The sequence below is a fragment of the Crocuta crocuta genome, unplaced genomic scaffold, assembly GCF_008692635.1.
Source record: "Crocuta crocuta isolate KB4526 unplaced genomic scaffold, BGI_CrCroc_1.0 scaffold1, whole genome shotgun sequence".
Lineage (NCBI taxonomy): Eukaryota > Metazoa > Chordata > Mammalia > Carnivora > Hyaenidae > Crocuta > Crocuta crocuta.
This window is the reverse complement of record NW_027527930.1, coordinates 2,010,251-2,028,054: the sequence shown is the minus strand read 5'-3', so window position 1 is coordinate 2,028,054 and position 17,804 is coordinate 2,010,251. Positions and strand designations below refer to the sequence as shown.

The 17,804-nt window shown below is 35.0% G+C and overlaps 1 protein-coding gene across 1 annotated transcript; it reads left to right on the top strand.

Annotated features, from left to right (window-relative positions):
- Window positions 1-5,303: 5,303 nt before the first annotated feature.
- Window positions 5,304-17,804, top strand: LOC144220648 (transmembrane protease serine 11B-like). The gene is made up of 9 exons (XM_077750944.1): window positions 5,304-5,382; window positions 9,470-9,585; window positions 9,669-9,736; window positions 11,088-11,284; window positions 12,647-12,685; window positions 13,501-13,675; window positions 16,165-16,424; window positions 16,906-17,048; window positions 17,688-17,804. The coding sequence occupies exons 1-9, from the start codon at window positions 5,304-5,306 to the stop codon at window positions 17,802-17,804; spliced, it is 1,194 nt and encodes a 397-aa protein (XP_077607070.1).

Sequence of the window (17,804 nt, the reverse complement as noted above, 5' to 3'; positions counted from 1 at the left end):
AGTAAGTATTATACTGCATTTGTATTTGTTACAGATGATATTTCTATTAGCTGTTTCAAGAGATAAATTCCTGAATCTCAGTGGGTTGGTAAAATGGAAAGTTTGTTTCAAGATGCAAAGTCCAAAATTCAATATACTTGAAGAGAACAGGTAGCAGTTCTTATAGTGGTGATTATGCCAGTTTGGACAACTTAAGGTTTTTTTCCTAGGAATCTGTTTACTTCATATAAATTTTTTAATTTATTTGCAATATCACTTCTCGGCCTTTTGGCTAAGATCAAGTGTAAATTTATTTGCAATAAAATAGCTATTTCACAACTTGTTTTTAAGACCAACATAACTTTGATTACAAACTTAACAATGACATTAAAAGATAGGAAAATTGTGACATTCTCTCTCAGAAGCATGGATGCAAAACTCCTAAACAAAATAGTATATGAAACCCAGTGATACATAAAATGTATAATAAATTGCCATCAAGTTGAAATTATTCCAGAAATATAAAGTTGGTTTAACATGTGAATATCAACCAATGTGATTTACAACACTGATCAAATAAAGGTAGAAAAGAGATACGATGATCTCAATTATGTAAAAAACCCACATTTGATTAAATTTGAAATTCACTTATTATAAAACGTGTCAAACTAAAAACACAAGATTACTTCTTAATCTCATAAAGTGAGAGCAAACATCCTGCTGAATGGTTCAACACTGAAAGACTCTCCCTGAAATTGAGGGAAAAGGAAGGATGCTTGTTGTTATTTTTTTTCAACAATGTACTAGAGTTCTATGACATAAGGGTAAAACAATGAATCAGTTAACCAATGAACCAAAATGAAATAAAAAATACAAGCAATGAAAAAGAAGTAGTAATTCTATTTTTATGTGCAGATGACTTGATGATATAGGTGTATGGTAAATATTCAAGGGAAAGTTCAAATTAGAAAAAATAAATAAATCAGCTTTCTAGAAAGAAGTTCAATATAGAAAAATCAATTGTATTTCTATATGCCAGCAACAAGCATAACATGAAATTTAAGGAATAATACCACTTACAATAGGATGGAATAAATCAAATACAGTTGACCCTTGAACAATACAGGTTTGAACTGCACAGGTTCATTTACAGATTTTTGTCAGTACTATATGTGTGTCTTCTCTTTCTTAAAGTGTGTCAGTTACAGGTCAGGTTTTATTATACTGGCCCTGGTTCCCATGATGGTTTCTGTTCTTGAGTCTTGACTCAACTGAGTCTCTCTCGCCAATATTTGGGGCAGTTGTTTGCTCTGTGTCCTTCTGTCTATTATGGATCCAAATTGAATTGTTGATTTCAAAGTCTGTTAAGCTTTATACTTATTGTTTGGATGGAATGGTAACTTCCAAGCTCCTTACATACAGAATTGCAATATCCAGAGAACCGACATATCCAAAAGAAAAAAGATAAATAACCCAACAGAAAAAAAAAAAACCAATATAGATATAGGAATTCTCAGAAGAGGAAGCCCAGAATAAGAATGAGAGTCATTCTCACTTGTAACTAGGGAAATTTAAATGTAAACTATAATGAGTACAATTTCATTTACATCAGAATGATGGCAATACTAGTTATATTAGAATGGATACCTCATGAAAAATTATTTGACGGAAACTTCTGCCTACTTATAGCTGATGTCAACTGAGGAAGAAGAAACCAGTATAATGAATTGGCCAAACAGATTTAGAATTATCCCAATTTACCATAAAGTTGTTTCTTGGGTGTACCTTCTAGGTGACCAATCTAGGACTAGGCTGTTATTTTTTTCTAAGTAGTCAAGTCGAGGAAGTTTGTGATTCCCTGGATGACTGCTCTCTTGAAACCATAGAAATATGGTAGCCATTAGTACTAGTCAGACAAGTTTCATCATATTTGTTCTGTACATTTCACCCAGCAATTAAAAACAGACCAATCAACACTGGATATAGCACATAAACCTGTGAAACATTGACCACCTTAAAAGCTACACCAGGAGGTCCTTATTTTAACTGTCACTATCATCATTGTCATCATCATCACCATCATCACCACCACCACCACCATTGTCCCTGACACCACCACAACAATCAGACTATTACGTACAGGTAAATGGGATTTTATCTGGAAGGTCAAGTCTACAAACCCTAGGAAGTTGCTAGAGTATTTTATAGCTTTTTAAAAACTGGTTGCTTTCTATAAATTAGATTTTTATTTCCAGACACTGCTAAAAAACATGCTATTGTTTTTGAGGTCTAAAGGCTCTATAAAGTCTCTGGGAAAGTTTTAGAAAGTTGGAAAAAAATCCAGTTTCAGCAAAATTTTGCTTACTTGTTTTTATAAGAACACTACCATTTTTGTTCTTTAGTAATGTAATTAAAGCCATATCTTCTAATATGAAAATGTTTTCTTGGAAGTAATTTAAAAACATAAATTCCATTATGGATTTTTAGAATAATGTACTTTATAACCCAGCTCCTGAATTGGCAGCTGGCAAACTGCAGAGGGGCTCAGAACTTCATAGATTTTCAAATAAATTTCCTTCTGTAGGCTTTCTGCTTTTCTAGAATTCCAGGGGAAATTTAGAGGTGGATACTATTCAACTCATTTGATCATTAATTTCTCTGTTCCTTATTCACAACTCTTTCCCTAATGATTTAAAGTCCTCTATGGACTTTATCTTTATAAAATTTGTGGAATTTTGCACTGGAATCTTGCTTTTTTAACACACTCTTCACTGTATGACAGAATTCAGGTGCATCTAATTCAAATGGTCTGTAAAGGAAGTTCTAATAAATGAAAACTACAGTTATGGTTATGCTTTGCAGTTTAACTGCTAATGCAATATCAGAAGGTAGTTTTAAGAAAATCTGATCTAGGAAGTTATTCCTGGTAGGAACTGGGGGGATAAAGTATAGTGAGACTGATGTTTTAAAATTGTGAATCGTGTAGTTACCATTACTTTTATCCACATTATCATTGCAATTGATTAAGGTGAATGGTTGATTATGCCAGAATAGTGATTAGCTCTTACTTGAATTAGACTCAATACAAAAATAGGCAGTTATAGTTTAATTAAGTATATAGAGTTGGTTAAATTCACTGTAGATTAATTTTTAACTAATTCTCTTGGTTAAATGAGTTCATCCTAGAAAGCAGGTTTCTGTTTTTAAGAATGGCCAAGGGGCATGTAGGTGGCTCAGAAGGTTAGGAATCCAACTCATGATTTCGGCTCAAGTCATGGTCTCAAGGTTTGTGAATTATAGCACTGCTTAGGGCTTTGTGCTGATAGTGTGGAAACTGCTTGGGAGTCTCTCTCCCTCTCTCTCTGCTCCACCCCCCAACTCTCTCTCTCACTCTATCAAAATAAACAAACTTTTTAAAAAAATGGCCAAAATTAATTTGGTAAATAATAAAGTAAGTTGTTTCCTGAATGGAACTTTTAAAATATTTAGAACTTCATTTTAATAATTTTAGTCATTATTCAAAAATAATAGTCAATTCCTAGAGCCCATGCATCACATTTACTAGAGGAAGCGTTGAATAAATCATATACCACTGTGATCTTTTAGATATAAAAGTATCTCCTTAATTGTTTATGATAGGTAGACGTCCATAATGAGGGGGAGAAAAGCAAAAGTGCTGTAGTCAACAATATGCATTCTCTACCACTTCTCAAACCTTCTAAAAGGAGCTTTCAAAGAAAAATATTTTATAAGCTGTAGCATGGTGATTATTTGTATAGAAACCATTTCAGCCACTTTAGAGTCACCGCTCAAGCTACAGAGATGTTTAAGTCCCTCAAACGAATTTGCATGTCTCAGAAAGACTAGACTAAGTTACAACTGGCTAATCCAAAACAAATAGAGGCCTCAATATCACAGTAAACTTTTCTGGATATTAAAAGAGACATATTATCAGATACTCATAAGGTTATAAATATTGTCATTAATTACCTGAATTGCATGCTCCTTGTAGAGTGTGATTTATCTAGTGTAAGAAACATAATACTTGAATAGACTTTTTGCTCTGAGGATGAGCTTAAACAGCAGGATTCCACTATGAGGCGTGCATACAGTGCATCTGAAATAGGGAGTTCCTGTGAAGAGTTTTGACAAATAATGCCAGTTTTTGGAAACACTCATTAACAAGTCATTAAAGGGGTGTAAAGAAGAAGTAGGATTAAGAGTAGAGAACAGGGCAGAGAGGAAATAAGACTGGGTGGAGTTGCACAGTTGTGTCATAAGGTAATTTTTTTAAAGGAACTTGTCTACCTAAAAATAAATTGGTCTTAGAGGAATGAAAACAAAACTATTCACATATTCATAGGGAATATCTAATCTGCCAAATATATCCCCTGATTACAAACTCCTCTGTTTTCCAAGTTTTGTTTAAGATGATGAACACAAAAGATTGAGGAAACAGCTGAGGCTATTTTGAAATTTGAAATAAGATTTTTATGTGTATGTGTTACAGCTCTTACTCCAATTCAGCAATTTCATGACATCATGTTTTTCAAAATGTAAGGAATAACTAGTGTCCAAACTTTATATAGATTAGACTAAGGGTAGTGATAAGACCTAATTGTAACCCTAGATCACTCTAGGGTGATACCAAGTCACCTTATTTTCTGATTATTTTTTATCTAATTAATTGGTTTTGATGATGAAATTTGCCTGTTTCTTAATTTATATGATACAAACAATCCATGTTTATTATAGAAACATTAGAAAATATAGTTGGGAAAAAAGTAAACAAAAAAAGAAAAAAATCTACCCATAATCTCATAACATGGGATAACTCTGGTTGACCTCATGATTTTCCCTTCAAATTTACTTAAAATTTATAAATGGTTATATCATGTATTTGTTTATAAGTCTATATATATATTTATGTACATGATGTGATTATAGTTTACAAAAATACAATCAGACCACACCAAACGTTTTGTGACCTGCTTTAGATAAATAGAGCAAATTAATTTCTCTTCAGCAACATGAGGACAGAAACCATGTCTATCTTACCCACTGCTATATCCCTAGAATCTAACATAGCTAATAAGTCAAATATGATTTGTTAAAGGAATGAACATTAGAGTCTATCTTCTTTGAGATGTTTAAGCCTTTTATGTTTCATACTAACATAAAAGCCTAATCATAAATTATAAATTGTATTGTATGAGGTAAGGAGAGCCAGGTAAATTTAGACTGTCTATCCCTTCTGATCTGAGCCATTTTCTTCTTTTCATAGGCATGGTCTATTCTCCCAGAGAAGATCTTGGCCAGTATGGATGGTAATTCTTATCTTTCTTGGAGTGACAGCAATCTTGGGAGTAACTGTTGGTCTCCTTGTTCATTTTCTGGCAGTTGGTCAGTATTGATTACTTTACATTTACACCCTTACTACTAAATCTCCTTGACTTTTAGAAATTGATAAGAAACAATACGAATATTAAATTTCTTAATGGAAGTTTTCTCATCTATAACTATGTTCCAACATAATTATTCTCTATTATTTAATATCAAAGTTAAAAAATTTTTAATTGAAAGCCTCCTTCAGCAAGACTGAAAAGCTCAATACTTTGATGCCAAAATGCATTGTCAATAAAGAAACATATGTAGCAGGTTAGTAGTTGAGCTCTTATGACTTTTAGTAAATATACCTAAAAACTTGGTAATCCCTACTCTTCTTGGATCAATTCTGATGGTTAAGATATAATTGCAAAATAAGAATGGATAATCCACAAATGGCTCATCTAATAGCAGATAATAGAAGTGGCTGAATGGCTGAATGTTTATATAAATTTGACGTTACTTAAAAAAATTTTAATACTACACTCAGAAAGTTTTGCTTTCTATTTATAACTTTCAGAAAAATAAACCCTTAAATCTGTGTACCTATTTAATATTTTCAAATAAATTTGACATCCATTATTCCACTTGGCCCTCATAATAATCCTTTGAGTGAGGGAGGGTAGATTTTACTAACTATCTCTGTTTTCACATGCAAAAACCCAAGACTGAGAAAAGTCAAATGCTTGTTATCACAGGCTTTTAAGTGTCATAAATGAGCATGAACCTAGACCTTAACATTTAAGTGATTATTCTACTTTATCAAAAGATTTTCTGTTTTATTCACCTGAAATACATTACCCTATACAATAATGAAGTGTAGGATACTTTTGCCTAATACAGTGACAATTCTAGTTTTTCCTTCATTCTGGCCTCTCCTTTGTGTTCTCTAAACATCTTGATCTCCAATTTCAAAACTTGTCCTTCAGCAGGGTCATGTATGCTCACAGTCTCTTGCATGCCATGTTTGTCCCCCCACTCTCTGTAGCCTGGATTCATTAAAGAATAACATCCATTATATAATTTCCTTGAGGAAAGTGCTCTGAATTTACCAAATCAAGCCCAGTGAAGAAGCCCATGAGCTTAATTAGTTATCCTTTCAAAATATAATTTGCATTTTAATAAGCCCCTTCTTCTGGAGAACCAATGCATTCATGAACAGGAGATAAAAGGAGAACTGTAGGCATCATGGTTTAAGCAGGACATGTGTGGGATGAGAATTTGCCATTGACTTTCTCTATATGGTGAACCACCTACCATTTCAAATACAAGGCTATATGGGCTTATATTAACTGAAGTTAATTGAACTAGACTCCTTGTGAAGTAAAAATGGGCACTCAAACTCTGTTGTCAACTTGAAGATAGGTTTTCTCTCAGATTCTGGCTTAGGAACCAATACAGTCTTTGTTAATACTAAGAACAATTTGAGTTGGATGATACTTAGGATAATCTTTCATTCAAGCGGTATGAAATTCGCTTCTCTGTCTGAATATATCTGTTGTTGCTCAAGATATTATTTTTGAATTTCTACTTCTTGGATTACCTCAGAAATTAATATTCCAAAAAGATCATTATTCTAAAAATGACTCTGACTCAGCTCTTTCTTAACTATTTTATTCAACTAAACTATTTCCAAAAGATTACACAGAAATTTATAAATAATTCAAAAATCCTTCAGATTGTTTATCTAGTAATGCTAAGCCCTGGCTTTGTCTCAGATACACCTGTAGAGCTCTTCTAAAGTAGCGTCCATTCCTTGGGCCCTTCTCTTATGTTTTCTGATTCAATGGAACTGAGGAAGGACCTGCCCATGTGTGCTTTTAGAAGTTCTGTAGTTATTCTGATATATAGATAGTGTTGCAATCTATGCATCTAAGTCAATATATTATAAAGGTAATAAAACATATTTCTATCTTAAAACAGAAGATTTTATTATAAACTTTGGGATGGTGGCAGATTATGATGTAAATGCTGACTATTGCTATGTCTGTGAAACTGACTATGATTTTATAGGCCACAGTGTAGGGTATAGGTAAATTCTCATTCAATTTATCTAAATAATTGTATTATTCAGCTCAGGCTGCCATAACGAAATACCACAGACTGAGTGGCTTAAACAATAGGTATTCATTTTCTCACAGTTTGGAAGCTGGAGGTCCAAGATCAGAGTGCCAGATCACTGTCACCTCATATGGCCTTTTTTTCTGTAGCATATGGGGTGGGGGGGGGGNGGGGGGGGGGGGGGGTAGTTTTTGGGGAAGGAGAGAGAGAGGGATGGGGACTCTGGTGTATCCTCTTCCAAGGCTACTAGAATTTGATGTAACCCTATGGCCTGATTCATGATCTGATTTAATCTTAGTTACCTTATTAAAGACCATATCTCTAAATATAGTCACATTGCGGATTAGGGCTTCAACATATGAATTTTAAGGGGACAATTCAGTTCACAAGGATAATCAAGGGTGGGATGCCTGGATGGCTCAGTTAGTTGAGCGTCCAACACTTGATTTCTGCTCAGGTCTGCTCTCAGGGTCGCATTGGGTTCTGTGCTGAGTGTGGAGCCTACGTAAAATTCATACTCTCCTCCCTCCCCCATTCCCCCATCATCTTCTCTCCAGCTCGCACTCTCTCTTTCTAAAATAAAATAAAATAAAATAATAAAAATCAAGTAAAATAAACTTAAAAATTGCCCCTCAAATCAATCTGATTTTCAGTAATATAACTAGACTCAGATATCTGAACATTATGGTTTCTTTGAATATGGGTATGACACATGTAACCTTTGACAAATTAATCTGCTGACCTGTAAATAACCAAGTTGAGCATACTGGATATAACACAAAATTAGCAGATTCCAGTTGATCAGTCTTCTGTTTGATGAAAGACTTCATAAATTAAAATGATGAAGTGGTATGAAAGAGGAACTTGGAGTTTATTTATTGTGATTTAGTCTTTGTGATTACTGAAAAAAATCCCAGAAAGCTAAAGTAATATGGCACAGCCCTTAGGTGGCAGGACTTAAACTAGTTCCTCTAACTTCACATGTATTATTTTTTCAGAATGACCTTAGGTAACTTCTTAGCTAGAACCTAGCATTTGTTTCTCATATATACCAGTTGCCATAAGGAAAAATATAGGAAATACCACTGTAATATAGGAAACTAAGTTTTATTTTAGATTGAAATGATATTTCTAATTCCCAGGATAATGCATTATTTCATCTCAGAGATGATATATGTTTCAAAGTCTATTATTATTAATACTCCTTAGAGACTCTATGGTGTTTTATAAGATGAATCGAAAGTACAATTGCTCTCAAAATATATGAATGGCTAATTGATTAACCAAAACAAAGTACCATTTCATATTAGTTTCTATTTTTAAAAGTACATGCATAACGTGGAAGAACTACCTCTAGGCTTGTCTGATTTTAACATTACAGTGACCTTAGTATATTAGGTGAGGTATTTTATATTTGAGGACAGGAAGGAATGGGGAATGTGAGACTTGTGATGCTCACCAAACACCAGCCAACATATATGCTGGAAGGAAGTAGGATGGCAGCAGAAATTCCTCAAGGAATGACTTCAAAGAGTGGAAAGCAGGCAGATATGAAATGGGGCAGAAGAAAAGTTATAAAAGGGTGTAGATCATCCAGAAAGTGAAGGGAAATGTTTGTAAAGGAAATGTTTGTAATGTCTCCTGTCTCAGAAGTGCTTAGAAAGATTAACTGGGTAATTACTAGATCAAGAATTTAGATTACATATGAAAAATAGGTTTCATTTCTAGTGCACACTCAAGTGAATTGTTAGTGGCTGCTTGGATCGCTGTTCTGCCGTGGATGCTGAGGGTATACCTGGCTTAAGCAGGGCAGTGATTTCTATTATCATATGAAGAAAGGAGGGGGACCACTTCGTGAATGCTGGGTAGTTGCCATTTCTAAAATGGATGGATATTCACTCCCCTTCATTTCCCTTTTCATCCTTTCTCCCTCCTTCTGATAGTTTAAAAATCTGGGTCGAATGCTAATTTTGAAACAAAGGTATGGAGGGATTTGAGTCTACTTGTTATTTTAAAATTCTTTGAGTATTTCTTTATTTCACAGGAAAGACTTTCTATTACCAAGGTGATTTTCATATTTCTGGAGTTACACACAATGATAATTGTGAATATGGAGCTTCACAAGCCAGCACAGATCTGAGCAAAAATATAGAGACTAAGGTAAGTCAGAGACTCCTTTTAATAATTTCATAATAAATTTGATTGAAACAGACATGATGGAGTTTGTTTTTTTCTCTTGACAGATGTCTGATGCTTTTCAAAATTCTAGAATATATAAAGAATATATCAACTCGCAGGTCATCAAACTTCGGTAAGTACAAATTCAATTAGGATATTATAGAAAGAGATGTGGATGATATGTCACATCAACTGTGGTTTTCAATAACAACAATAGAAAAAATAGAAAGAGAGAAGGAAAGAAGGAAAAGAAGAAAGAAGGAAAGAAATCTCCATAAATTAAAATATTGATATTAACAAATTTCTGTTCAGAGTAGTAACTGTTCTGTACAAATCTGTCATCTCCACACTTGAAGTAGAATTATAAAGCTGTTGGTAGTAGCCAGTCCTAATTGACTGCTATGATGAAAGATAATTGTAACTCTGTGGCAAACAGAGTCCAACCTTATTGTTTTGTTATTCACATACTAGCCTCCTCTTTTTCCATCCATTCCCATCTGGCAATACCTTTGTAAAATAACCTTCTTTTGGTCTCCTTAGTAATTACAATCACCATAATGACTGTGGAGCAAAGTGAATAATTTAAGATAATATTTGTCTAAATATGTCTCTGAAGCGTGTTCGAGTATGGGGATGGATAGGAGGGATGCAAGCAGGAGGTATCATGGAGCACTGAGTATGAGCGATAAAGGAGAGTACTTGTATTTTCGTCAGTGCCAATATCCATTTGGGGAGGAAATTCTGAAGTCCCAAAATAAAACAAACAAAAAATCCAGCTTGCCAAGAAACCAACCAATTAACCTATTTAACTATAGACAAACAGAAACCGTCAAAGAGTCTTGTATTGATAATAATTATTTGAAAACAGAGTTGTGGATATATTTTTTAAAATTGTAATTTGTTTTGAAAGTCTCCCAGAATGAATCTCTTTTCCTAATAAAAAGGATGTAATGAATATATAGATAATGGAGATTCTCTTTTTCAGTTAGTGTTATCTTTCTGAGCTTTCTCATTGTGCAGTTCTATTGGGGTAGAGATATATAAGAAACTATAAGGAGAAGCTTAGTACTGGCTCTTAAATATATGCTAGGAGTTCTCTTTTGAACGATTTTTGGTCCTGCATTTATGTTTCCATTTATCTCTTTATCTAAAGTTATTAGAAAATATCTGCAAAAGAACATGGTTTTTACTGCTATAATAAAATCCTACACCAATAATTTGTTGGCCAGTACTCAGTTTCTTATGTGTGTTTGAATTATTCTAATTTCTAGTTTGTAGTTCACATCTTCCACGAACAATACCTTTGAGCCAGTTAGATTTTTAGGGATACTTGCACTTTATACATACTGAGATAATATCTGTGTATTGTTCTTTAATATATACGTAAAGGAAATATGATGATTAAATGTGGGAAATTCCATGTGTTCGCAAGACATCTTAAAAAATCAAAGAACAACACACTAGAACATTTCTGTTGTTTCTAGTCCTGATCCCAATGGTTCAAGTGTACAGTTACAGCTGACATTCAAGTTTTCTCCAGCAAAGAGGCAGAGCATGAAGACTGAAATCAAAGCTATCCTACATCAGATATTGAAAGACAACATGGCATCCTGGAATGCAGTCCCTACTTCCCTTAGACTCACAGATATTTCATTTATTTCCATTATTTTCTATTACTTAGGTGTTTGGACTGTTTGAAAAAACATTTTAGAAAAAAAATGAATGAGGAGTTTCAGGAATTTGCTTTGGGGAAAAATATACTTCTCAAATTTTGGCACTCCTTCGAATGAGTTGTCATGGAAGGGACAGTGGCATAAAATCTTTGAAGAGTAATAGAAGTGAGGGCTAGCGTATGGGCATGAATGTAAGCTTGGAAGTCTTCATGTTTATGGTTGAAAAAGGGAATGAAGGACCCTAAGTGAAGCATTATTCCTCCCTTCCCTCTACTCCTGTCAGGACCTCATTTCAGGAAACAGATTTAAGGCTTACTTGATCATTCAGTGTGGAGACTGCTAGAGTAAGAAGGAGGTTGAGGATATGGAGTTCTCACTGCTCTTGTGGAAGAATGGAAATGATATTATCAAAGAAAAAACAATTTCCTGGAATAATTTCCTAGAAAACAAGGGAAGAAAATGATAAATGATAGGATTTTCCCCCAGTACAGAAAATGAAGTCTGTAAATATCTTGAAGGTCCGGCAAAGGTCTTGAAACTCTCATTTGGATTGCTGAAAGGCCTGTTAGGTGATAAGTGTGTGGTTCCAGAACCCAGTTTTGTGGTTCTTCCAGACCTACAGTTGATTCTAGTGTCCTTTAAAGCTATCAGGCTGACAATTGGCAGTTACAGCTCCTTTACCTCAGAATACCTGTTATCACTGGATCACTCATTAGAAGAGAGTTTGAGGTAGAGCTTCTCAAAAGAACAGTACAATTCCTCTGTGGGGAGCTAGTGGGAAAGAAGGTTGCCCCTCTCTGTTCTAGAGATTTAAAGTCAGCAATTGCTAGTGGGTATTTTGTAGTTTCCTACTCTTTCTCTCTTTGTCTCTAAAGTCTCTTCCCAATAAGAAAGAGACTTGAATTTAAGTTAAATTCTCAAAATTTCCTAATTCAGTCATGGTAGTGAGATGACTCTAAAGAAAAGGACAGCTCAATGAAATATGTTTAATTGGAAAGATTTTCTTTACAGGTAACTTGGAGTAATTCAGATGAGAATTATCATAAGGAAATAAACCCAAAGATCATTAATTCCAGTGCTTCTTTTAGTGAGAATGTTATCTTACTAAATATTTTACTGCAACTATCATAAAATTGAGAGTTTTGTTTTTTATTTCCTTTTCCTCTTTTCTTTACTACCTGGTAGAGATGTGAAGAGATGTTCAAAATATAACAAGTAGAAAGGAGAGAGGCTGATAGCTGATATGTGAACTGGTCTGAATACTTAAATGTTGGGTGTAATTGGGCTAGGAAAGTTAGCATGTATGTCCTTGGATTGAAGATAATTGCTTGGTGATATTTTATTAATTTTATGTTTTGTTTTAATTTCAGAAATCAGCAAGGCTAATGTTGAAATCCTTACCAACAACTGTAAGTTTAGGAGCTATGATAAACTTAACTCATTCACAAATATTTCCCTGTCACTTTCCTAAAAAGTATCTTGAAATATGTCATGTGGAAATCTATAGTAGTCTTTCAAAATTATTGGCTATATCAGATATATATCTGGAATTTCTTTTTGAAAAACACTGACCAATGAATTTTAACTTCTGTAAGGAGTTGTCCAAAAGAATGAAATAAGAGCTGATTCCAAAGAATGGAATCATGAGTGAAGAGTATCATATCTGGGTTAGTTAATATAAAAAAAAATTAAAGGGAATAAAAGGACAACTAAGGATAATAAGAAAATATAAAAGTAGGCTATCCCAAATACATTTATTATAGGATAAAAATAGTTTTGTATCTTCAAAATAAATTCTCTTTAGAGTATCATGTTGCCCACAAGATACATCCATGCATTCTTTCACTTAATGGATATTTATGGTGTATCTATTATCCACATGGGGCTTTACAGACAGCACTATATATGCTGCGTAAGATGCAGACATAAAGAAGCAAAGTCTCTACCTTCAAAAATTTTGCAATTTTCTTGGAGAGATAGACTTATAAGAAACAGAAGAGTAAAAGTCATTGGAAGATAACTGAGAGTGAAAAAGAGGATAAGTAAAAGTCACCCAAGCCAAGATAGAGTTAGGGACTGTGACCACAGTACATTCCAGGAAAGACATAGCATTATTTAGGAGATTCTGGACAATTACTGAAGGGTTTCAAGTCATGTTTTAAGACGTATTTCTCATAAAGAATAATCAAAGGTAGCAGCTCTTATATGAATACATCTTCTTCAGGTTGTGGGAGACAAGCCAACAGTTTCATAGCAGGCAACCGAATTGTGAATGGGAAGAATGCCCTAGTGGGGGCATGGCCATGGCAAGCCAGCATGCAATGGAAAGGCCGGCACTACTGTGGGGCATCTCTGATCAGTAGCAGGTGGCTATTATCTGCAGCTCACTGCTTTGATACGTAAGTGTGAACATCTGACTCAATGTAAGATTTAGAGTAAACTATGGGGATTAACCTAAATACATGAATGCTCACCAAAGCCAAGTGAAATTCAGAATTACCTGCACAACCAAAGGGCAGCAGAGGCATTTAAATTTGTCAAAGAGGAAAAGGTGAAAGGAAGCAATTCACATTTTCTAAAAAGCTACTTTGGCCTGATATTAAGTGCTTTATTTACATAATTTTATTTAATCATAACAATAATTCTGTATGGATGGTATAATTTAACCTATTTAAAGATGAGGAAAGTAGGGTTCAGAAATGGTGATATAACTTGACAAAGTTCATACAGTTCCTAAATAACAGAAATTCAATGCGAGCCTTGTTATATCTGACTCCAGTTACTATGTGCTTATTTTTCTTGCTTTTTAGAGGTTTACTACCTAACTGAAGATATTTAAATATGATATATTAAAAGTAGTAGGCAACATAGTGTAGTAAATATCACATATATAACAAGATAGTAAGTTCTGTGAAAATTTGATGAAGAAGGGAACATATCCAGCTGAGGTCTGAAAGTGTAAGATTTGACCAGGACCCTAAAGATATAAGATATGATTGATTGGGTGGGTAGGTGGGAAAGAACAATATGCATTTTGGGTTGGGGAAATCATCTTCTTCAGATGTTTTGGGATGGAATAACACAAGTTGCATTCTGTGGACAGCAAACAAAAAGAGCGAATTTGAAATAGAGAAAGTTTGTTAAAAGAAATATTAGAGGGGCGTCTGGGTGGCTCATTCAGTTAAGTGTCTGACTTTGGCTCAAGTCATGATCTCAGAGTTTGTGAGTTCGAGCTTGGCGTTGGGCTCTGTGCTGGTAGCTCACAGCCTGGAGCCTGATGCTCTGGCGCGCGCGCTCTCTCTCTTTTTCTCTCATTCTCAAAAATGAATAAATGTTAAAAAAAAAAAAAAGAAACCCCATTAGAAAACACACTCAGCAAATTTGTTGTGTTGACTGGGCATGTCTCTATTTGACAAGATGCTACTTCCTGAAGAAGTCTCTTACAAAGCATGTTTATAGGATTTGTCTTTCTGAAGCAATTTTCAAAAAGCAGTAACCAGGGGACTTGTTAAAAGTATAGATCTTAAAGCATCACACCAGACCTTTTATGTTTTTGGTTTTTTTTTTTTACAAATAGTTTATTGTCAAGTTGGTTTCCATACAACACCCAGTGCTCATCCCCACAAGTGCCCTACTCCATGTCTATCTCCCCCCACCACCCATCAGTCCTCAGTTTGTTCTCAGCATTCAAGAGTCTCTCATGGTTTGCCTCTCTCTCTCTCCCCCACTATTTCTCCCCTTCTTCTCCCCAATGGTCCTCCGTCAAGTTCCTCCTAATCCTCCTATACGTGCAAACATATGGTATTTGTCCTTCTCTGCCTGACTTATTTCGCTCAGCATAACACCCTCAAGGTCCATCCGTGTTGCTACACATGGCCAGATTTCATTGTTTCTCATTGCCATGTAGTATTCCATGGTATAGAGAAACCACATCTTCTTGATCCATTCGTCCGTTGATGGACACTTAGGCTCTTTCCATGTTTTGGCTATTGTTGAGAGTGCTGCTATGAACATTGGGGTACATGTGCCCCTATGCATCAGCACACCTCTATCCCTTGGGTAAATTCCTAGCAGTGCTATTGCTGGGTCATAGGGGAGTTCTATTGTTAATTTTTTGAGGAACCGCCACACTGTTTTCCAGAGGGGCTGTACCAGTTGACATTCCCACCAACACCAGACCTTTTAAATATAAATCTCAGGAGGTGGAGCCTGAATTGATTCTAAGGGAGTGGAGTTTAAGAAACACATTGAGTGTGTGGAGTCACTGAAGGTGATAGAACGGGAGAAGGATTGAACAGTGTCACCATTCCATGAAGTTTTTAGAAATTAAAATCAAACAACAAACAAACAAACAAACAGAAAACAGCATCTGACATTTTGAGGGAAAATGAGAATAGTTAGACAGTATGTTAGGTCCTAAATTGAGAACAAGTTTCAGTGGGGAACTGGAGAAATGACCAGAAAATTTAAATTAGAAGTCAAGATGCATTGACTTGGTAAACATAATGGGGTAATTGGGTGAGAACAAGTGGCAATTTTTTAATGTACAAAGATGCAGGGTCATGGAATCCAAGTGATTCTGGGCCCGATCCACTGAGGCCGCTCATATGATTCCTACCTAAGTCAACTGCTCAGGAACTGGATGGGGCTTTAGTAGCAGAAGACATCAGTGACTCTACTTAGGAGTATTTGCAGGGAGGCTGACAGCTTTGTCCTTTAACCATTTTATTTGTAACATATCCATGTCAAGGCATCTTTAAAAATTAAAATTTGGTGCTTTCTAGTGTTGGTTGGGAGCCTCATGCCTTAAAGTTATGAGATAATGAGTACCATGAACACCGTTGTTGCTCAAAAACTACGTATATTTTAACTAAATTGTGTTTTCCAGGAAAAATAATTCAGGAGATTGGACTGCCAACTTTGGAACTGTAGTAAATAAAACATATATGACACAGAAAGTCCAAAACATTATTTTTCATGAAAATTACAGCAGACCTGGGGTTTATAATGATATCGCCCTTGTGCAGCTTGCTGAGGAAGTCTCTTTTACAAAGTACGTTCGTAGGATTTGTCTTCCTGAAGCCAAAATGAAGCTTTCAGAAAATGCCAGTGCTGTAGTTACAGGATGGGGATCACTTTATATGAATGGTAAGTTTTTCTGTAAAAAGGTAATCACTTCATGGGAATAATTATTTCAATAGTCAATCAGTTAACCAATCAATCACTGCTTCATGCAATTAGTCAGTAAATATACAAAAACAAAACAAAAAAAAAGAAGCAAGTATTGGGACCAAAAGCTTGGCACTGTCTTGGATTTCTAAAATGTCTCTGGGAATAAGAACTGGAAAATCTGGAATTACGTGTGAGGGAGTCAGCTACAATGAACACCAGAAAGAGATTAGTCTACCCTAGGACTGGCCTGGTTCTTGCTGACAAAAAGTTTAAAAAATATCTATCTGTCTATCATCTATCTATCTATCTATCTATCTATCTATCTATCTATCATCTATCTATCTATCATCTATCTATCTATCTACATACAGGAAAATATATAGTATATTCTATAGATATTCTTTGTCTCTACAACCAAGTTTAAGATCCCCATAATAAACAGAATTTTTGCCGTTAGGTCCCTTGCCAATGATACTTCAAGAAGCTTCTGTGAAGATTATTGACAACAAAGTTTGCAATGCTCCACATGCATTAGGTGGCCTCGTGACTGATGAAATGCTATGTGCGGGATTTATGTCAGGAAAAGCTGATGCCTGTCAGGTATGTCTAGACACATTATCAAATTGTTTTCTTCCAAAGTACTAATCAAATTGAAGTGTTTATCAATACGAAAATTTTTTGTGTTAATGATTTCTGTAGAGTAGCTTATTTTTATTCACATAACAGACATTTATTAATCCCACTTATGTATCAGACATTAGCCTAAATGCAGGGGATGCATTGCTGAACAAAATCCCTGCCTTCATGGCCTTTTCAGTCTAGGAATCCAAAGAAAGGATAATACTTACACAGTGATATAAATTTGGCCCTATATTCTGGGCCATCTGCACAATATGGTGCTGTCTCTTCCTTATCCACAAATGTGGCAGGAGGTTTACCATGTACATAAGTCACCCATTCCTCAAGCTTCATTATGAAGCAGACAAATCACTTTTGATCCATAGTCAAGGCTGAACTTATTATAAAGTCAAATTCCGGTCAGTCCAACATATGGCAACTGTGGGCAATATATTCTGGTTTGTAGTTGCCCTGGGTTTTGAATAAACCCAAGATCCACAGTTCTAAGCCCAAAAGAAAGTGGACTGTTCTCAGTACCCAGAGGCTTCTGATAAGTCCAGAGAAGCAGTAAAAGGAAATTATTTGACAGGACAAGAAACATGTCTTCCTGTCTTCTTCTAGACTGATTCTGGTGGACCACTAGCTTACTCTGACTCTAGAAATGTCTGGCACCTTGTTGGAATAGTAAGCTGGGGTGATGGATGCGCTAAAAAGAATAAGCCAGGTGTTTATACTTGA

Excerpts from the sequence above, each read along its gene's own strand:
- LOC144220648 (XM_077750944.1), top strand. The coding sequence starts at position 5,304 with ATGGTAATTCTTATCTTTCTTGGAGTGACAGCAATCTTGGGAGTAACT. Across the intron at positions 11,285-12,646 it reads CATTATTTTCTATTACTTAG|AAATCAGCAAGGCTAATGTT; the intron begins GTGTTTGGACTG and ends TTTTAATTTCAG. Across the intron at positions 12,686-13,500 it reads TGAAATCCTTACCAACAACT|GTTGTGGGAGACAAGCCAAC; the intron begins GTAAGTTTAGGA and ends CATCTTCTTCAG.